This window comes from Penicillium canariense (genome assembly GCF_028826845.1).
Source record: "Penicillium canariense strain IBT 26290 chromosome Unknown utg000002l_segment0_segment0, whole genome shotgun sequence".
Classification (NCBI taxonomy): domain Eukaryota; kingdom Fungi; phylum Ascomycota; class Eurotiomycetes; order Eurotiales; family Aspergillaceae; genus Penicillium; species Penicillium canariense.
Genome location: NW_026622729.1, coordinates 3,507,563 through 3,528,476, shown reverse-complemented (window position 1 = coordinate 3,528,476; position 20,914 = coordinate 3,507,563). Strand labels below are relative to the sequence as shown.

Below are 20,914 nucleotides of genomic sequence, written 5' to 3'. Positions count from 1 at the left end.
ATGAAGCAAAGTTGGGTCGAAGCCAAGACGGGAATTATTCGGTTCGGCGGAACGCAAGAAAACTCCGTCATTGCCCGCAACTCCTTCTGTCAACTACTCATTTCCCTGCTCTGGTTTCCTTGCGGTTTCTGTACATCAGCGGCTGTTCGTGTTTTGAATTTATTTTCTACTGTCTATACAAATCCTACCATGCTCCGCCCTGTCGGGCGCCGCTCCTGGACGTGCCGTAAATGTCTTTTCCGGGGGCAATCACGAGCCTTCGAAAGCGCCGCCTCACCAGCTCCCAGATCCCACGCCGACTATGTTCCAGCGGATAATTGCGCACCCAGGAAGAATGCCGATGATGAGACGTTACGCCGTGTCTTCGATTCGCAGCCATTCTGGAGAGAGTTCTCCCACCAGCGCAGCGCGGCTCCCAAAAGGGCTGGGTTGGTTCAGAACCAATACTTGACCAGTCCAGATGGCTTCAGGGCCTTTGCCAACGTTTCGCTGCAGAAATGCCAGGCGATTGTGGCCAAGGTGCTGCAAGCTTCCACTCTGGACGAGTATCGGAGTTTGGCACGGAATCTCGACCGGCTGAGCGACCTCCTATGTCGCGTGATTGACCTCTCCGACTTCATTCGAACGATGCATCCCGATCCACGAATCCAAGAAGCAGCGACGCAGGCGTACGCGCTGATGTTCGAATACATGAATGTCCTGAATACGACTACGGGCCTTCATGACCAGCTGAGCAAGGCTGTCGCGAATCCCATGGTTACTTCACACTGGACCGAGGCGGAGACAATCGTGGCACAGATTCTCATGAAGGACTTCACAAACTCGGCGATTCATATGCCACCGAGTGATAGGCAGAGATTTGTGAATTTGTCCAATGATGTCAGCCAGGTCGGCTCCGATTTCTTCGGCGGCGCAGAGCCAGCCAAATCCCAGGTGGTTTTCAGCGCGAATAGCCTCCAGGGACTGGACCCATTGATGGTCCAACGAATTAAAAAGTGGAATAATAAAGCGCCCGTACCAACCATGGGAATCATCCCCCGGCTTGTGCTACAATCTGTCCGAGATGAGTCTGTGCGGAAAGAGGTATATCTCGCCACTCGAACCTCTAGCTCTCGCCAAATCCACCGGCTAGAGAAGCTTTTGATGAAGAGATCAGAGCTGGCGCAACTTTCCGGCTACAACAGCTTCGCCGATATGGCTTTGAGCGATAAGATGGCCAAGACACCAGAGGCGGTCTCCAACTTCCTGACATCGCTGATCTCGAGCAATCGGGGACCCGTCAGCGAAGAGCTGGCCCAACTGCAGCAAATGAAGGGAAGCTCGCTACAGCCATGGGACCATGCATACTACGTGCATAAGCGCGTGATGGAGTATTCGCAGGCTCGACGATCTCGCGAGTTGAGCGCCGTGCCCGAGTTCTTCTCTCTGGGTACAGTCATGCAAGGTCTTTCCCGACTTTTTGATCGTCTCTACGGCGTACGGCTCGTCCCGCAGGAGGCTTCTCCTGGTGAGACCTGGCACGCGGATGTCCGCCGGTTGGATGTCGTGAATGAGTCGGAGCAGCACATCGCAGTGGTCTACTGTGATCTGTTCTCGCGACCTGGCAAACACCCTAACCCTGCTCATTTCACCCTGCGCTGCTCGCGTGAGATATCTGCTGAAGAGGTTGCGGAATGCGCCTCGATGGACCAGTCTGCTCACCCGAACGATGGCATGGCCACCGCGGTAGACCCACGGACAAAGACTTTACGCCAACTGCCCACCATCGCTCTCGTGTGCGATTTCCAGGAACCTGTCGCAAATGGTTCTGGTCGGCCGACGCTCTTGAGCGAGCAAAGCGTGCGCACACTGTTTCATGAGATGGGCCATGCTGTTCACTCCATACTGGGACAGACTCCACTTCAGTCCATTTCCGGCACTCGATGCTCGACCGACTTTGCTGAGCTTCCTTCGGTGCTGATGGAGAGCTTTGCTACTGCACCGGAAGTTCTTTCTCTCTATGCGCGGCACTGGAAGACTGATGAGCCCCTGTCTGAAAGCATGATGCGCAGCATGGAGCAGGATCGCACTGCACACGGCTCAATATATGGGGCCGTGGAAAACGAGACACAGATCCTGATGGCTCTCGTGGACCAAGCCTACCACTCGATTCCCTGCGACCAGGCAGTCCGCGGCATTGACACTACCGACATCTATCACAAGGTGTTTAACCAGTATTCCAGCCTGCCAGACCCGGATGGCATCGAGCCCCGGACGTCCTGGCAAGGCTTTTTCGGCCATTTGTATGGCTATGGCGCCACCTACTACAGCTATATCTTTGACCGGGCTATCGCCAACAAGATCTGGCAGGATGTTTTCCTCTCTGGAAAGGGCTCCGTCGACCGCGCCGCTGGTGAGCGGTATAAGAACGAGGTTCTCCGCTGGGGAGGTGGCCGCACTGGCTGGCAGTGCGTAGCAGGTGTTTTGGGCGAACATAACCCCTCCAACGCCGATGGCCGATTGGTTGAAGGTCGCGACGCAGCCATGCGCGAGGTTGGCCGCTGGGGCCTCGGCAGAGATGGCATGTCTGGCTGAATATATTACTGGGCCTGTAACTTTACTGTATAATGATATCCCATATATTTCTCAACCGCCTATGGCGGCCTGCATCTGAACCCCCCACGAGGTTGTCCAGATCTGCCTCTACCCGGCATCGCACGTCTAGCCCGCGGTGTAGATCATTCAAGAAAACTGCGCTCTTGGCAGCAGCAAGCCCCATCAGACCTGACAGAATAGGATGCGTTAGCCTCATGTTCGCATTGGATGAACTTGTCTCACACGAGTCATTTCTCAGCCCGGCTTCGTGGGTGGTGGTTTGGCGGGCGGCCCATGTGTCTCACTCCCTGTGAAGTGTCTCAGCGCACGATAAGACCTCCTGCAGCCGTGCGGTCCCATCGCAGGGCCTCCCGCTACCACAGTTCGTCTCTAAATCCTCATTGCTCAGGATAAGCAGATCCAAGGCATCGGAAGCAGAGGGTCCACATGTAGTAGCCGTGTAAGCAGCTGTTCTCGTGTCAGCGTTTCCCGGTTCTTTTGCGAACCAGCGCCAATCTCTGTACGCCCGGGCCCTAGTGGTATCGTGCAGGTGGCTTGCTGCAGTGGAAGTCCCCGAGGATAGAAACGGTCAAGAGGGGAATGCTCATGGAGCCTGTGATCGCAAACCCAGGCAAGCCACCGCCTTGGGTCACCTGAAGCAGGGTCCCATGCTAAACTTGATAAATCCTGCGGTTCGACCCCATATGTCTTGTAAATGGGTTCTCTGTCTTTCGAGCCGTTGGCGCTCGGCGTGCTTGAACACCCTTCCCGCGCAAGTACGCCGTATGAGGGTAGGTCTTCCTTCTCGAACGTGTTTCGAAAGCGTTGCGGTCTCACTGACTTGAACCAAGCGTGTCGGGTGCATGGTCGACGTTAAATTCAACAGCTGAATTTTGGTCTTCCCGTTTCAACATTTATAAGAGTGGCATGGGCTACTTCTAGCCTTCCGCTCCGTTGCTGTCCTTTTCATTCCTGCCATCTGAGAACAAATCTCACAAGATGCCTGAACTACTTCCTACTAGCGACAATGCATCTGTCCATTCCAACACAATCACCTCATTCTCTACAGCCCATCAATCCAACCATTCACCTCCTCGTCAACTTCGCCGACGAAACACCGTGACATCCATCACACGATGGGTATCCAAGAGAATATCACGCCCATCATTGACCACCACCGCCCGGGGAAACGAGCTCAGCGAGAAGAATCTCAATAAGCTGAACAAGGCGACAGAAGCGGAAATGGCGGAAATGGAGAGGGATGCTCTCGACAAATCTCACACAGATTTAGGAACCTACTCTTTGGTCAAGGGGCGTGAGACGTCGGTTCACCCGATTGAAGAGATCATCAATGAGCCGAGGCCGGAGCCAGACCTCGAGAGAGAGCGGGAAATGCGTGTGCGCCAGTCCTATGCTGCATTTTGCGAGGATTTCACATTATCCGGTCCACCTGGTCCAAAGAGGATATTCGATATGAGGATGGAGATGAACGAACACACCTGGGCGACAGATCAGAGCAAGAATCTAGAACCACTCCCAATTTCACAAGTGCAGTCAAGCTGTGGAGAGGCGCCCATCGAGCGAAGCCATAGCCCTGCGCAGACCACCCCACAACTGTCATCAAAGGTGCCAGAATGCCGCTGGCGTGACAGTCTCCTCCAGCAAGGATTTACATATAGAATCTGAGGACCTATGAAATCGGTGCCCAAAATAACAGCTCCTAGCGTCGGAAACGGCCGTCTTTCCACCCGTACCTTTAGAGGGCGAGCCGCCGCTAAACCCCCCACTATTCCACTTTACAGGATTTCCTCTACAAGACCCCATGTGGAAGATCAAGCGCAGGCCCCGTAGATTGGGCATCAATCCTCGCAGGTTAGATGATCCAATAGAAGGGATAACAGGGCGCACGCACATTGTATCTATTTTCCTTTCCTCAAGAATCAAAACCTGTGTTCGAATGAAGACCTACTCTTGGTTCCATTGTGCCATCCTTACCTGATCGACAGCTTCTACCCTGACAAGAAGAGCTTCTTTACACCTACACCCACCCAGCACTATTAGTCCATTATGTTATGGTCCTAATATTGCTGTTTGAGTTCAACGATTGTTCCACCCGTTTCCACTCTCGACCAAACGACGCCAGAAGTGGCTCCCCTCCGGAGCTAACTCCAGGGCCCCCTCCTTTCCTGCCCAGCAAGATCGGGCGCCTATAACCAATCAAGTGGACAAGGATCACGGATATGAGGGAACCAGGAATGCCGTGCGATTCACCTACTAGATACTATAGTTAAGGAGTTAGGGTAGAGTATAGTGAGCCTCACTGCACTGGGTCCAATGGGATAGTGGCTGCTAATACAGACTCTATAATTAACTAGTCACTATCGCAATAAATATCTTAATAAAGACTAAATTGGGAGCGAAACCAAGCTTTCAAATGATTACGTGATCGAAGAACTAGCGAGCCAAAGTAAGAACGTAACAAGTACTAACAGTCGATCGACAAAAGAAAGTGAGTGACCCCGCCAACCTCGATGGGGTGGAAGTCAAGGCAAATGATCTTATCTGTGAGTTCAAAATGCTTTTAATGATTTTCGTGAAGAAAGTAAACCGTCGGTCACATGAGGATCCATACGGAGGTTAATCAGCATCCTGAATTGCGCTATCGTTAACCAGACCCTTGTCAGGTACGTTAACCCACATGCTGGGTGATAAGTAACGTTTTATTGACGTATCGTGGGTTTTGACTTTCTTGGTGCAGTGGAATCTGCTTAAGGCACTTCCATAGGCGTTCTGCAGATTGCCAACATGTCAAGATTCCACGGTACATCGTTAGCCTGACAATGTGAAGAAGATCAAAAACACAAGTCCTTGGTACACGTGCGCCCTAGCCACTGTACGAATTGCGCGCATGCGCGGGAATTAGCCCCGATGTTACTCTGTAATACGAAGAGGCTAAAAGCTTCTATGGTCTTGCAGATATCCCCACCATGCTCCGGAAACCCCGTGCCCCCGCTTGACCCTGTACCAAATAATTGCCAAATCTCACTTCGCACTCCGACTACTGATATCATTAGCAAGGTGATATGGTTTTTTGATATAGCATTATTAATAATATAGACAACCCCGTCCTTTCGTTTGTTGGTCATTGTATAGAATACCTCGTGCTAGGAGAACTCTACTTTGAAAAGTGGCGTTATGCAAGTCCCTAGTGAGGTTTAGTGCTACACACTCTGCCGCTACACGTGGTCGATTGTCGGTATTTAACACGATAAATTGATATTGCGATGATACTACCTCACTTGCATCTTTGGTTAGTTGAATAGCAACGCGAAGTGAGAAGCGTCGTAGGAAGAATTATAGCATTTGAATTCAATGCTACCGGTTTCGATGAGTATAAATAGGTAGGGAAATGTAGCCACAGACTATATTGTATCTTCCAGCTCTATCCTATTCTTCACTATCACCACCCCTTTCGGTACCATGATTTTCTCACGAACTACTGCGCTTTTTGCGCTGGCATCAGGGGTTTACGCCCAGTCGCAATATACTTCTACTGGAACGGCTGCTGTAGCCAAGGCAGCTGCCACCGCGCTAACTCTATCCCCTACATCAAGCGTTGCCGGTTTAACTTTCGATCGCTTTGTTCAAATTTGGCTAGAGAACGAAAATTATAGTGCGGCCATCAAGAACAGTGAGTGAATAATGTCATGGGATTCAAATATAATGCATATTGCTAACCTCAAATTTAGCAAATCTCGCCTATCTTGCGTCTCTAGGCATAACACTCACAAATTATTTTGCCATCACCCATCCCTCTCAGGTAAGATGACCCAAGCTTTGTGGATTATCCCTTCTTGCTCACGTGGGGTCGCAGCCTAACTATGTGGCCGCTGTTGGTGGTAGTACCTTCGGGATCGCTGACGACAATACGCACTATATCTCTTCGAGCACCAAGACAATTGTTGATCTCCTGGAAGACGCTGGCGTCAGCTGGAGTTTGTATCAAGAGGATATGCCTTATTCTGGCTTCGAGGCAAATTATGTCAACCAAAAAACCGGTGCAAATGACTACATGCGAAAGCACAAGTGAACCTCCCAACACCAAAATTGTGTGAGAGCACAAAGTGACTAACAAACTGTTTCCAAGCCCCCTGATGAGCTACAACTCGGTTACATCGAATACCGACCGTCTTGCTAAATCGAAGAACTTCACCATGTTCTATGAAGACCTAGACAACAACAAGCTGCCTCAATGGATGTTCATCACACCCAACATGAGTATGTGTTTCTCTCTTCTCTTGTCTAGATTCTTTGGGACTTGTACTGATTCCATGTGACTTCTAGCCAACGATGGCCATGATAGTTCGCTCGCCACAGCTGGAACTTGGTCTCGTAACTTTTTGACCCCTCTGCTCTCCAACGAGAGCTTCAACACTGATCGCACCTTGATAATCCTTACATTTGACGAGGGGTTGACCACCGGGACGAACCAAGTTTATGCTGTCCTTTTGGGTGGCGCGGTCTCAAGCGCGAAGGTTGGTACCACGGACGGCACCGCATATAATCACTATAGTCTGTTGAAGACTGTGGAGACCAATTGGAACCTGGGAAGCCTTGGAGAAAACGATGTGGATGCCACTGCATTCTTCTAGGTGGTTCACAATGATCAGTACCGAGGAATGCGAGACTATAGCAGCAATTGTGATCGCGTTCAATCATCATGCTACATCAAGCTGTGCATTTATTATGTTATCAAACGCTTGTTTTCATGTAGAGATGGAGCTTTGAGTTTAGGGAAAATAAAACCTGGACATCAACATATAGGCTATTGCGATTTGATCTAAATGTTATATCATTTTAGGATATCTGAAAAGACAGCAATGTCCTGATATCTTTTGTATCACTTTGAAGATTCGAGTATGCACCGACTTTAATTCTTAGTTTAAAAGGCGCGAAAAGCACTTCTCAGACCCAAACAGTGATGGGCTGGCACTACCGTGAGATCGTGCTTGGATTCGAACCTCTTCATGGGAGCATTCAATGTGGCAGCAGCTCAACTTGATCGCCAAAGCTCAGTAGGCTGAGTCAGACGACTTGGCAGCAGTAGATGCGAAGGCCAAGCGATAGAACGACTATCTCGGCATGGTTGGCTGGACTGGGCAGCAAGTGTCCCCATAGTATCTGATTGGATCGCATGTCTGTCATGTTGAACGCAAACGACCAGCTACGAGCTCCTATTTAATTGGTACAATTTGGCGAGGTCTCAACGGCTGAGGGAAGGACTGGTCATCCACCCCGCGAATACGAGGAAGCTCGCGCCACCCTTGAATTCAATAAGAGAGGCCGTCCCAACAAACCAGCAAAGTCAGACTCATCAACGATTTCCATTATTTCAAGCAATCAACTCAGCCTTGATCGGTCGGACAGGATGGCGAACTCAGAAAGCTATGATGGTAGTTGCCACTGTGGACAGGTCAAGTTCACGGTGCAAATATCACCACCAGTATCGGAGCAGGAAGTAATGGAGTGCAATTGTATGGAGCACTGTCAACGGAGAATACATTTGTGAAACTCTTCAGACACTGAAATGCATATTTGCTTCTAGGCTCTATCTGTCACCTGAACGGCTATCTGATGATTTACCCCAAGACAGCCGATGTCACTTTCCACCACGCTGACGATGCAGTAAAGGTCCGCTGAGGCGAAAAGAAACTTTCGGATCTGGCACTAACCATGTATGTTAGGAGTACCGCTTTGGAACCAAGAACTACCCCCATTATTTCTGCACAAACTGCGGAACCAGTGTGTACGGAAAAGCTGAGGCTCCAGAGCAGCGACACATCATGGCTGTCAATGTAAGACTTTTCGATCACCAATACCGTGGTGACAATGCTAAATGAGTAATCTCTAGGTTCGAACCCTGTCTGGGGTTGATATTAAGACGCTGAAGATCCGTGAGCATGATGGAAGGGGCGGAACTTCAATCTAGGGTGACACTTGAAACAAACTTTGAAGCAAAAGATATTAAATAAGACAGGATAATTGAATGGACGGGGACACACGGTCCAATCACAGGATTAACTTATTTTCCTAGCTCCGTATTGTACGTTAATGAATGATAGATTGCAAAGGCTGTTAGACGAGATTGACTGACCAGATATTCCAAGCGCGTGGAGCCCTTTATTGGCTCAAACCAATAGGTTGCCGCCGATGACGAGGAGTACGATAGATAAATGAATTTCTGCAGACACCTTGTGAACCAAAGACACTTGCGCGACTAATGGTTGTTGCATTATTTGTTAGCTGATGAGCATGCTTCTGGCTCGAATGACGAATTGAGGGGGGTTGGGGTGTAACCCGAGGGACGTGAGGATCGTCGGAGTCCCATTTCTGTTTAAGTCTACTTGAAAGGCCGAGCAAGTCCCACTCTCGTGGCCGGTAATTGTGGAGTTGATGCAGCCGTCATGATAGAATTGTGGGATCAGATATCGCCATGCATGGCATTGCCTATCAGCCTATGGCGTACGTTAATTGGCGGAGGTAGCGCATCGTGTTCCTAACTACGCGAGTGATTGTTCTGTTCTTGCCCCATATGACGTGCTTATGTCTGGCGATGAAGCAAAGCCATCGAATTATTTGAGTCTCGAACGAAAGAAATTCATTTATTTAACCTGACAGTATTTCTGTTGAATGTGAAACCACCTACGAGCACCCCTCGGCACCAGCAAGCAATATTTGCCCCCCCATCCCCCATGAGCGTTCTTTGAAGTAAAGTTGCACAAAAACTACATTGTGGTTTATTCCGATAAACATGGCGTCCTGGGAAGACAAAGGGAAAACAGCGAAGACGGCATCTCGGCCAACTTCAGAGTCAGACGACTATGCAATTCGAGAAAGGAATCTGCAATTCACGGCAGCCGAGGGTTTGAACTCTTCGACCGTGACTTACCAAGATGCAAGCGGCGCACCTGTCGAAGCAGCTTCGCCCCTGGGCTACTCGGTAGATATTTTGGTGGGGTTTTGTTTAAACATCAATCAAATGGTGGGGACGGGGATTTTCTCAACTCGTGAGTGGAGCTTGTCATTCATATTCCTGATACAATTCCCTATGCTGAACTATACCTCAAGCGGCCACTATCCTGAAGGGAGTCGGCTCTGTGGGACTTTCCATGATCTATTGGTTTATTGGATATTTGATTGCACAGAGTAGTCAGGCTATATATCTGGAGTACACGGCCTACTTTCCCAGTCGATCAGGATCCGAAGTTGTCTACCTCGAACAAGCATACCTGAAGCCGAAGTACTTCTTCCCGACAGTCTTTGCGATGAAGCATGTCATTTTCTCGTTTGCAAGCAGCAATGCGGTAGTACTCGCAGAGTATGTCTTCGCAATCGGTGGAATATCCTACACGACCTGGCAATTGAAAGGAGTTGCCGTCGCGGCATATACGCTTGCATTGATTGGTTGGTAACGAACACAAAGCTTACGAAAGTTCAACTAGCTGAAAGTCACAGTGGTCGGCTCAAATACAAAATGGTCGTTGAGATTCGTCGTTTGGTTTGGAATTGTCAAGATCTTGACGTTGGTGCTGTACGATTTAGCCTCGCAATAGATTACACCACATGCTTACACCATTTGATGCAGAATTTCCATTATTGGATTGGTTGTCCTGGGCGGACATACCAAAGTGGAAGACCCTAAGATCAACTGGCGAAATGCCTGGGAAGGCTCATCAGAAGCGAGCGCCTATGGCGCCACAAACGCCATGATCAAGCTGATTTTCTCCTACGCTGGCTACCAAAACGTCTTTGGTCTTGCAAATGAAATCAAGGTTTGATAACCTACCCTTTCAGTCTTGTTTTCAGTGTGATAATAACAATATCAATGTACCTAGAACCCCGTGAAAAAGCTCCGTTGGACTGCTCCCCTCTCACTTATCATCGTCACAATACTATATATTCTAGTCAATGTCGCATATTTCTCCGTTGCTTCGAGGGAAGAAATTATGGCCTCTAAACAAATCGCGGCTAGTCTCTTCTTCGAAAAGGTTTTCGGCACCGCTAAAGCTGCTCGGGCATTGAGTGTCCTTATTGTCATCAGTGCCTTCGGAAATTTGATTGCTGTCATGATAAATTACTCTCGGATGCTTCGAGAAACAGGAAGGTAAGAGCTAGCCTGCTTTTCCACTGTCATTGTTACCTACCTAAACTCAATCAAGAAGGCGAACGAGCTGACCATTTCTTGTAGACAAGGTCTTCTTCCATGGCCCAAATTTTGGACATCGACAAAACCCTTTGGAACCCCGTTGGGCCCCTACACCATCCAATGGTCACTGACAGTTATCATGATCATCGGACCACCTGCCGGAGATGCCTTTAATTTCGGTTCGAGCTCCTGCCATACCAAATATCTGTAGAATACCAGCTTACTCACGAAATTTTCATAGTTGTCGACCTCGCCGTCTATCCCTCCAACATCTTCAACTTCTTGATAGCTATTGGACTTTTGGTTCTTCGACAGCGCCGCAAGGCACTCAATTTACCGCCACCCGATTTCAAAGCATGGGCTGTCGCGATTGGATTTACCCTCTTAGCCAATGCGTATATGCTTGTTGCACCTTGGTACCCACCGACTGGAGGCGCAGATGGCGGAGATGTTAGCTTCTGGTATGGGACCTATCTGGTCGTGAGTATTGGACTGTGAGTATTCTTCACATCGGCTTAATCTATTCCATAACTTCTGAGACTGACACTGTGACCAGCCTTTCGATCTGTGCTATCTACTATTACTTCTGGATCAATTTGATTCCTCGGTGGAGAGGATACGAGCACAGACAGACCATTGTCAAGTTTGATGATGGAGCTATCACACATAGAATCGTCAAGGTTCCGAAGGCTGATCTGACTTCTTGGGATGAGCAACATGATGCGGCCGGTAATCTCCGCTACGAGTCAGCACACTGAATTTTATGCTTCGTGTAGATAGTGAGCAGGGGGGAAGTTGGACCGAGTCGAATCGGGCCATTCATATGACCGCCGAGGCACCACCACATCGACAGTCTGAAGCTGTAATGACTTGCGACGCAATAAAAAGCTGCTTGAAAGGAGCATCATTGACTAGCAGGAGGGTGAAAATACTACAACTCTTGATGACATGCTACTACAATCTTGTATATCTGGACAATCAACCATTTGAACGTATACACAGACAACCAGTCTAACCAAAGGCAGACAGACCAAGTGGTGGAATTAAACAATAGAACGTATTAAACATGAACATACCAGATGAATCCGGCATAAAAAGAAGAGCAGGGTATCCTGGGTCCTATTACATACAGCGAACGAAGCAACGACACGAAACGAGCGAAACAGGATCCAACAAAGAAAATCATGCGACACCCGAAGCACAAGCAAGGGACGGCGCGCCGAAAGCCGCCAAGACCGGTAAATTAAGTCTCTACCGAGCTGCAGGGACCTCCTCAGGCCGACCACGGCTACTTTCCGACTCGGACGCCGATGCTGTAGTTTCAGGATGAGGGGTTGATGAGACGCTCGGGGGATTCGGGGTAGCCCGGCGGGATAGCTGAGCCAGTTCGCCGATTAGCCTGCATTGCAAGGGTTATCATAAATTCTCCGAAACGCAAGGGGGTATAGGATCTAGTTCGTTCGGGGACTAACCTGCGGTGCTCACCGTACCACTCATCGTTCGCGGAGCGGATGTGCTTAAGCTGCTCCTGAATGCTTGCCATCTACGGACGATTGCGATTAGTTTTTGTATGGAAAAATATGTTTGGCCTCATCTTCATGTAAATGGATGGAAATTGGGCAACTCTGAGGAGTAGGACTTCAAACGGGGATCTCCCACCGTTCCCTCAATGGATGAACCGAGGTCCTCACCTTCCGCTGCGGCTGGACCTCCCTCTTCAGCTGTCTCGCTGCCCTCCTCTGCCGACGCCCATCGGCTTGCGTCCAGACCGGACGAGATGCTCTTCTCGTTGTCGGCTTTCAGAGCAGCCAACTCAGCCTCGAGCTCCCGTACACGTTTGCGGCTGGCGGAAACCTTATTGTCGACATCGCCGAGTTGGTTAAGAAGCTGCATGTTCTTGTCGATCTGGTCGTTGAAGTCTTGCTCGCCAGCTGCGAGCCTCTCCTCAATGGTCTTGTTGTAAACCCGCATTTCCTCCAACTGCTGGCAGGTGGCGGTGTGCTTTGCCTTCAACGAGTCAATCTCCTCCTTGGACAGAGCAAGCTCTTTTTGGATGGACCCCAATTGAGACTGGCTACCGCTAGCAGCGGCAGTGGCAGACTTCCGAAGCTCCTCCACCTGGATGACTGCCGCCTGATGCTTGTCCGAAAGCGCCGCGTGCTCAGCCTGGATCTTGGAAAGCTCTGCGGTGTGCTTGTCTTGGAGCTCCCGAGAAGCAGTGGTTGCTGATTCTTGTACCGCAACGTGAGCCTCTACGGCGCTGGCCAGCTTCTGCTCAAGCTCAGCAATTGTGACTTTCAAACCATCGAGGACAGATGTATCCTGGGCAGCAGCATTCGCCTTTGAGAGCTGCTCATTAACGGCCGCAAGGGCGGTCTCGTGGGACTTTTGGAGGTCCTCGAGCTTGGTCTTGTTGGATGCCTCAAGTTCCTCCCTCAGACCCGAAATCTTTGCCTCCTGAAGAGTCAGAAGCTCCTCAATGGCCTTACCGTGCTCAGCATCAGCATCGGCCGCCTTGGAAACCCGGAAAGCCTCAAGCTCGGCCTGGAACTTGGCCTTGGTTTCTTCGAAACCCTTTTGGAGTTGAGCGACCTCCTTCGCATGGGACTCTTTGTCAGCCGCGCCGGAGGCCTGCAAAGCCTCGACTTCGGCCCGCAGCTTAGCCTTGGTCTGCTCGAATTGTTTCTGCAGCTCAGAGGACTGCAGTTCCCGAGACTCGGTGTGAGTAGCGATCTCTGCAGCATGGCGTTCCAGAGTCGACTTCAGCTCAGCCTCCAGCGATTCAACCCGGGAAGCATGGCCCAACTCCAAATCGCGATTCTTGGCAAGCAACTCATCGTGCTTCTGTTGAAGTTCGCTCAATGCACTGGCGTGAGAAACAGAAGCTTCCTGCTGAACGCGCTCAAGCTCAGAGGCGTGTGCAGCCTTCAGGGTCTCAAGATCCTTGGCGTGCTTCTCGGAAGTAGTAGCTCCCTGAGACTGGTGCTCTTCGAGGAGACGGCTAGCTTCAGCAGCCTTCTCTTCCAAAGCCTTCAGCTTGGTGTCCTGCTCCTTAATTAGGTTATCTTGCTGATCGTTCTTGGACTTGAACTGGGCCTCGAGGTTCTTCAGACTGTGGTACAGTTCCTCGGCCTCGGCCTGCTTGCTTTGTATCGCCTGCTGCAGGGCCTTAATCTCAGTTGTTCCGGTCGACAGTTGGGTTTCCAGCGACTCAACCTTGTGATGAAGAGCGTCAATCTCGTGGACAGCGTCCTCCTGAGCAGAGGCTTTACCCTCCTCCAAGGCGTGACGAGTTTCATCGAGGGCCTTCTCAGAGGCCTCAAGTTTCTCCTGCAGGGACTTGAGCTCGATCTCATGAGCTGACCTGAGTTCGGAGATGGCATGACCATGATCCTCCTGGGCTGCCGACTTGGCAGAATCCAGCGAATCGCGAAGCTCCTGGAGTTGCTGAGAGTGTTCGGAGGCCGTCAATTCGGCAGCGGCCTTGACAGCAGCGAGCTCTTCCGCATGGGAGGCAGACAGGGAGCTCAACGCATCATCGTGCTCAGCCCTCAGGCTCGCAACAGCAGCTTCGTGGGTGGACACCATGTCCTTCATTTTAGCATCATGCTCAGTGACAGCACCGTTTTGCAACGCGTCAAGCTCTTCTTGAAGCTTCCCGCGGGCCTGTTTGAGGTCGGTGATCTCTTTCTCCTTTTCGGCAAGAGTGCTGGCAGTCTGCTCTGAGGTTTGTTGAGTGGCAGACTCAGCTTCGGCAAGCTTGGCTTCTAGGGAAGCAATCTGACTCTGCATGTCCTTCATGGCCTCCTTCTCGGCGCTGATCTCTTGATCTTTGGCATCGGAGAGTTTCTGGAGCTCAGCTTTGAGTTCACTCAACACTTGGTTTTGTCCCTGCAGTTCTCGCTCAAGAACGTCAAGCGCCAGAGCCTTCTCTTCTTCAAGAGTAGTCTTCTGGGACTCGATTGTCTTCTTCAGAGTGTCGATCTGCTCCTCAAATGCGGCAGAGGCAGCCCTGTGCTCTCCCAGGTCCTTTTCGAGGCTCTCCAATTGAGTCTTGTGAGTCGCCTTCAGCTCATCAAGAGCAGCAGCGGTCTTGTCATCGCCTTGGTCATTAACAGATTGCCTAGCCTCCTCAAGCTCCTTCTGAGACTTCTCTTCAAGACCCTTGCGCTGAGTCTCAGCCTCCTCTAACCGTGTTTGCAGAGACTGAAGCTCCTCGGCATGAGCCAAAGTCAACTTCTCCAGTTCAGCAGCGTGCTCCGCACGAACCGACTCAGTTGCATCGCTATCCTTAGCACCGTCCTCTCCTGCTCCAGAAAGCTGGCTCAGCTTGTCATTGACTGTTTCAAGCTCAGCCTTGAGACTGGCGATGGTCTCTTCACTTTCTGAAAGCTTCATATGCAGAGCTTGGAGCTTCTCGGCGCTCTCAGAGCTTCGTGCAGTGGCACCGGGCACAATGCTCAGCCGCCTTTTCGGATCAGTTGCCGACGAGGTCGCAGTCCGAGTGGATGGAGTAGAGGAAATCGGACGGGTCGCGGTTCGAGTCGCAGTGGATGAAGGAGTGACGCGGGTACTGGGCGTTGTCGAAGATGTCAGCTTGCCTACGGGTTTGCTCGTGGAGGTGGAGGTGGAGGTGGCAGTGCGGGCTGTCGTCGATGACGCAGGCTTCCTCTCCAGTGCTGAGCCAGCGACGCTCGATCGACGGTCAATAGTAGAGGATGACTTCAATGGGGCCCGTGTGGAGGTGGTACCAGCCATCGACATGCGCTTGGCGGTCCCCGAGATGCCATGCTTCTCATCTCCAGAGCTGGCAATAGACCGAGGCTTCTCGTCCGCAGAGCTACTGATCGACGGGCGAGATCGATGGGAAGCAGTAGTCGACGTGCTCAGTGGTCTGCGCGTAGCAGTGGTACCAGTCGTGGGCCGAGTAGGCGGCTTGTTTAACGTGCTGGAAGCAGTGCTCGTTCGCGTGGTCGAGGTTGCCGTCTTCGATGCAGCAGAGGACGAGGTGGGGCGTTTGGTAGCAGTTGTAGAGCTCGACACTGGACGCTTAGTTGCAGTCGCAGTGCTGGTCTTGGCCGAGGATACTGGAGCGTTTTCTTTGGATGCCTCGGGGCTGGATTTGCTGATGTCCTCGCTTCCAGACAGCACAGTCGAGTCCACTGGGGTCACTGGAGGTGCGTTCTCGATGTCCACATCGGAGGAAAGAGGAACAGGTTCTTCGGTCGACGCCATAATAGTCAATTGATATGATTATTGTAGGGAGCGTGTTGGGTTAAGCCGAGGTAATGTGCGTAGGCGGCTAAGATCTACCGAAAAGGGGCCTAGGCACAACACCAGTCTGGTTAGCTTCTGACCGATACAATTCAAACAAAGCAGAGTATTGCAATAGCAACATTGAATGTATTCTTCTGGCCCCCGTCGCAGCATGGCAACAGGTTTATGCAATGCATCCCGAAGCTATAGTCCTGTGACTGAAGCGCCGGAACGTGGTCCGACCAGGGATTGACAAGCCCGGCAACCAGCAGCCATTGTTTCCCCAGGGGCATCAATATAGCCACGGCCAACAGGATAATAGCTCCTTTGAATAGAACAAGGCCCCGGGAGCTGCGTGGCCAGCTGTGTAGGTTGGGGGAAAGCACGGTACTCACGCGGCGCGTGTAGATTCGCTCTGAAAGCTTCAGGGGCTTCGTTCGACGGATATGACACGGCCGATTCTCAGTTGAAGGGCTGACAACCGACCAGAGGACCACCAGAAGAGAAAATTAACAAGAGTCGCGAACGGCGCAAAAGGGTTCGAGAGGGAAGGGAAAAGGAGAAAGCGGGAAAAGTAAAAGCGGTGTCGATGGAGGAGGGGGAGATCGTCGCTGCTCCATGCACGCTTGCCTCACAGCAAGTCGACTTCAGGGACCCGCCGATATCCAATCCCACGAGCGAGATGGAAAGAGTTTTGGTCTTCTACTTTCTATTTTGTCTCATTGACGTGGGATTTATCTCCATCAAATACGTGGCCGCGCCTTCTCCCCCAAAGACGGTGCCCAACGACTGTGCCGATCGTATCTATTAAACTTTGACCCCCGGGTTCAGCTGATGCAGCAGCATCATCAAGAATGTACTCCGAGATTTTGCCATTCTTCATTCTTTATGCGAGGGCTCGCGTTTTGGTGCGTCTTGATGGCCATGGAACCGGCCGCTGAAGAAGATCCCACACGCGTGGCCCCTTTTGTTGACCAAAACAACCGCATCCACGGTTCACCAGCCCGAACCGGCCGACCCGAACGGGGCCAGCCACACGGCGGTGCAGGGGAAACAGCCGAGGGAAAGGGTCATGAAAAGGTCGTTAAATTTCATCGGAACGAAAAAGGTATAATGCAGTAAGAGATGCAAAAAAATCACCACAAAGCCATTATCCCGGCCCCAAGGCCTAGAAGTCAATTTCAAAACGGGTCATCTCCTCCACTTTGGCTTCCAGATCCCGATAGGTTCGCCGCTGGAGTCGATGGCCATAACGGCCCAAGATCAAGGAAATGCGATTGTCATGTCCGGCTGTTCCATCAGATTGGCTTTGTCAGGGTTGAAACAAGGAGCGGCCTACCAGAAAATTGCCGTAAACCAGCACGGAGGGCATCCTCTTCATAACGGGTCCATGGCCGTGGCAACGGTGGTATATCAACTGGTGTGGAAGTAATCCCCTCCTGAGTCAACAACATGCTACTCTGAGTCCAGATTGAGTCACCAGGTGTGGCCTGTGATTGATTGTTGCTTCCTGTAGCTCTTCCCGCAGCCAATTGGCCTGACTCCAGGGCCTTCATGATGCGCTTCAATGGCAAGCGAAGAACCCGCGTTCTCGCCTTCGTACTCCTCAGATACGTGGTTTGCGCGTAGTTGGAGATTTGAGTGCAGCACCACAGCAGCAGCTCCAGTATATTTTCAAACTGGTCATACGCTGGTTGGCCCAACGTCCTGTAAGCTCGAAAGCCAAACATGACCAGGGTGATGAGATGGCAGCACACATGCGCCTCAAATTGATCCAGCATCCAACTACCTTCGTTGGTTTCCTCTGGGACCTCCTCGGCAGCGTACTCGAAGACTCGGGTGGATTCTGTACGGATGGCCTCACGAAGATTTCTCAGTTCCCTCTGGGTTTCTCTAGACAGGGTTAGGGACTCGATCATTTCATAGTAGAGTTGTCGCAGTTCTGTGAGCTCTAGACTGGCTCCTCGGAGGTATGCCGGTGTGGGTCTTATCGCAACCTTTCGCAAGGACCGTTTCTCGCGGCGAAGAATGTTCCACAACTCGGCAAGGGGAGATCGTTCTATCTCCTGGGCCATCCACCGGCTCAGGTCCTGTAGGTGTTCATTTCTAGGAGGCCGAACGTAAATTGGTAATTCTTCGGGAGATTGTTCATCGGGAGGTTCGTCGAGAGTTCCATCAGGACGAAGGGATACCGAGTCAACCTCCGCAAGTTGTCGGGCCCGTTGTAATTCGCCTTCGGAATCTTCGTTCAAATCTCCGTCTTCCTCGTCGCCGCCCTCTTCGCTTTCATCTCCGATTTCAAAGGCATGCGGCCCGTCTTGACCATCATCCTCGGCGTGACCATTTGTCTGATGATCGCCATGTTGATTATATATCACAACCTCAAGGTCCTCTGATTTGTGTCCTTCCTGATATGAAGTTGGTTCGTCTTGGAGGCTGACAGCCTCGTCGCTGGATTGATCAGGGGGATCATCTGACTCGAAGATATGCACGCCGTTGGGTAGCGGGTCATCCTCAAGAGCTTCCTCCTGGTCCGGACCCGTATTCCAAACACTCTGTGCGAGATCCTCTTCGCCATTATGGTGACCGCTCGCTTGTGAGGATTCGTCCCCTTGCTCACGATCGGAAGATGACGATGTGAGGGGCTGGGTTTCAAGCACAGGCCGAGTTTCGGGCGTTGTAAGGTAGATCCTACGGCTTTGAAGTCCCGTCACAAGTCGTCCAGACGGGAGATCTTCGTTTTGAGGGGGGATGGTATTTCGTCTTTCGGGTGTCGGCGTCCGGGGGATCTCGTAGATATCTGAGCTACGCGTATTTTGAGCTCGGCGTGACGCGCCCTGAGTGGTATGTCTGCTCGGTCGCGCGTTAGATCCACTAATTTGATTGAAGATGTCCACAGAATCAACGGTGGAGTTGCGCATCTTCCGCTTTCTAGAGGGCGCCATCCCCGCAGGAAGCAAAGCGTTGTCACTGGCGGGGGCCAAGGCGATGGCCATCTGATCGGGTGGAGAGCAGCTGAACAGAAGCTCCAGTGGAGATCTGCCGCCCGCACATCGTCATCCCGCCTTTCCTTCCCCTCCACCCGCGCTCGGCCGCACATCTCTCCCTCGGTTCTCTAAACTAACTCGTCCACCCGAATCAGCCAAGATGAATCCGGACGGCAGGTCTATTCGCATACTGGCGGTGTTGAATTCTGAGGAACCACACATATTCATCGATCCTAGGAAGAAGATCCAGGAGTCGCAAGATGTATCGGCTTTCCTCGCCTCAAAAGCCTACTCGGACATTGTGACTTTCATATTGCAGCTAAATCGCGCCATGTTCCCTGCGAAACTCCCCGATGGTACCGTGCAAACCTGGCCCTTGGGCACTGATGCCGTACAATTCTCTGCGCCTGTCCGCCAGCTACAACGATTGCTTTCGAAGATTGAAGATATCGTACAGGAGGTTCCGCCGGACACGGGACCAAGGAGATTTGGAAACATCAGCTTTCGGAAATGGCATGAGGTCTTGGAAAGCCGAGCATCTAGTTTGCTGAGAGAGTGCTTGCCCGCGGAACTCTTGGACAAACGCTCGCCAACCGGGGAAGGAGTCACCGCAGAGGCGGAGCTCAGAGCATACTTCCTCGGCAGCTGGGGTAGCGGGCAGAGATTGGACTATGGTACTGGGCATGAATTGAGCTTCTTAGCCTTCCTTGGTGCAATTTGGAAACTCAACGGGTTTCCCGAGTCCGATTTTGGGGTCGAGGAGAGAGCTCTCGTTCTTGGAGTGATCGAACCGTGAGATAATCTATGCATAGCCAAAGGCCCTCGCATCTTCTAACCGCTGCCTAGATATCTGGAGCTTGTGAGACTCCTTATTAAAACATACACACTTGAACCTGCAGGCTCCCACGGCGTTTGGGGCCTTGACGACCATTCCTTCGTTCCATTTATCTTCGGCTCCGCTCAGTTATCCCCGGCTATTGATGTCGCCGACCTTACGCCAGAAGAAGGTTCGCTGCCTGACGCACCTGACACAGGCGCAGTTGTTAAGCCAACTGTCGTGGAACGCGAAAGGAAAACGAATCTTTATTTCTCAGCAATTGGGTTCATCTACGATGTGAAGAAAGGCCCTTTTTGGGAGCACAGCCCAATGCTTTATGATATCTCTGGTATTCGAGCTGGCTGGGGTAAAATCAACAAAGTGAGTCGCACTGCTTGCACCTGCTTTGATCTCTATTTGCGACGAGATGGCTGACAACGACGACGACTTGCTTTCCAGGGCATGATCAAAATGTATAACGCAGAGGTTTTGTCCAAGTTCCCCGTCGTGCAGCATTTCCCATTTGGTTCTCTCTTCAGCTTTGAACGTGATCCTAACGCAGCCGCACCTCCTACGACTGTCCACACGACCACCGGTCCACAGGGCCGGCCTGTTGTACCAGATGCGGGCCCGCCATCCTCTTCCAGTGCACGCCCAAGCATGGATCCCGGCAGTAAAGCTCCTTGGGCTACAGCTGGAGCCGGCAATCGCGCACCTCCCCCTGTGGGATCCACGACAGCGCCATGGGCGACCGGAAGACATTCTGGCGCACCAGGGGCACCCTCAACCATCCCTGATACTTCGCGCTTGCCCCCAGGCTCAGTTGCTTCTACCAGAGCTCCCTGGGCGAATACACAAGCTCCTCCGCCCCCACCAGGTGATGGTGGGCTTACAAAAGCCCCTTGGGCAAAATGAAACCGAAAACAGGCTACTGGGCAAATGATACCCGATGTACATCAGAACCAATGTAATCCAATACAATATGACTTGCAATAAACATGCAGGCTTGCATATCTTCATGAGATCTGAGAAGAGACTCAAACGCCGTCCGGGGTATCAAAGTAATAATACAAT

The 20,914-nt window shown here is 51.4% G+C and overlaps 8 protein-coding genes across 8 annotated transcripts; 6 read left to right on the top strand and 2 right to left on the bottom strand.

Moving 5' to 3' along the window:
• Positions 1-189: 189 nt before the first annotated feature.
• N7482_004471 (mitochondrial intermediate peptidase) lies at positions 190-2,574 on the top strand (the record flags this gene model as incomplete). The annotated part of the gene is made up of 1 exon (XM_056686596.1): positions 190-2,574. The coding sequence occupies one exon, from the start codon at positions 190-192 to the stop codon at positions 2,572-2,574; it is 2,385 nt and encodes a 794-aa protein (XP_056545338.1).
• A 999-nt stretch (positions 2,575-3,573) lies between these two features.
• N7482_004470 (uncharacterized protein) lies at positions 3,574-4,166 on the top strand (the record flags this gene model as incomplete). Its single annotated transcript, XM_056686595.1, has 2 exons — positions 3,574-3,970; positions 4,036-4,166. 2 exons carry the CDS (start codon positions 3,574-3,576, stop codon positions 4,164-4,166), a joined length of 528 nt encoding a protein of 175 aa, XP_056545337.1.
• A 1,888-nt stretch (positions 4,167-6,054) lies between these two features.
• On the top strand, positions 6,055-7,226 carry N7482_004469 (uncharacterized protein; the record flags this gene model as incomplete). Its single annotated transcript, XM_056686594.1, has 5 exons — positions 6,055-6,265; positions 6,324-6,394; positions 6,449-6,660; positions 6,722-6,852; positions 6,919-7,226. 5 exons carry the CDS (start codon positions 6,055-6,057, stop codon positions 7,224-7,226), a joined length of 933 nt encoding a protein of 310 aa, XP_056545336.1.
• Positions 7,227-8,208: 982 nt separating this feature from the next.
• N7482_004468 (uncharacterized protein) lies at positions 8,209-8,563 on the top strand (the record flags this gene model as incomplete). The annotated part of the gene is made up of 3 exons (XM_056686593.1): positions 8,209-8,265; positions 8,319-8,429; positions 8,486-8,563. The coding sequence occupies 3 exons, from the start codon at positions 8,209-8,211 to the stop codon at positions 8,561-8,563; spliced, it is 246 nt and encodes an 81-aa protein (XP_056545335.1).
• Positions 8,564-9,385: 822 nt separating this feature from the next.
• N7482_004467 (uncharacterized protein) lies at positions 9,386-11,538 on the top strand (the record flags this gene model as incomplete). The annotated part of the gene is made up of 8 exons (XM_056686592.1): positions 9,386-9,641; positions 9,703-10,038; positions 10,090-10,165; positions 10,220-10,406; positions 10,470-10,738; positions 10,823-10,959; positions 11,022-11,274; positions 11,337-11,538. The coding sequence occupies 8 exons, from the start codon at positions 9,386-9,388 to the stop codon at positions 11,536-11,538; spliced, it is 1,716 nt and encodes a 571-aa protein (XP_056545334.1).
• Positions 11,539-12,031: 493 nt separating this feature from the next.
• On the bottom strand, positions 12,032-16,015 carry N7482_004466 (M protein repeat protein; the record flags this gene model as incomplete). The annotated part of the gene is made up of 3 exons (XM_056686591.1): positions 12,032-12,179; positions 12,253-12,323; positions 12,440-16,015. The coding sequence occupies 3 exons, from the start codon at positions 16,013-16,015 to the stop codon at positions 12,032-12,034; spliced, it is 3,795 nt and encodes a 1,264-aa protein (XP_056545333.1).
• Positions 16,016-17,204: 1,189 nt separating this feature from the next.
• Positions 17,205-19,032, bottom strand: N7482_004465 (uncharacterized protein; the record flags this gene model as incomplete). The annotated part of the gene is made up of 2 exons (XM_056686590.1): positions 17,205-17,326; positions 17,376-19,032. 2 exons carry the CDS (start codon positions 19,030-19,032, stop codon positions 17,205-17,207), a joined length of 1,779 nt encoding a protein of 592 aa, XP_056545332.1.
• A 151-nt stretch (positions 19,033-19,183) lies between these two features.
• Positions 19,184-20,755, top strand: N7482_004464 (serine/threonine-protein phosphatase 2A activator; the record flags this gene model as incomplete). Its single annotated transcript, XM_056686589.1, has 3 exons — positions 19,184-19,815; positions 19,870-20,221; positions 20,300-20,755. 3 exons carry the CDS (start codon positions 19,184-19,186, stop codon positions 20,753-20,755), a joined length of 1,440 nt encoding a protein of 479 aa, XP_056545331.1.
• Positions 20,756-20,914: the final 159 nt, after the last annotated feature.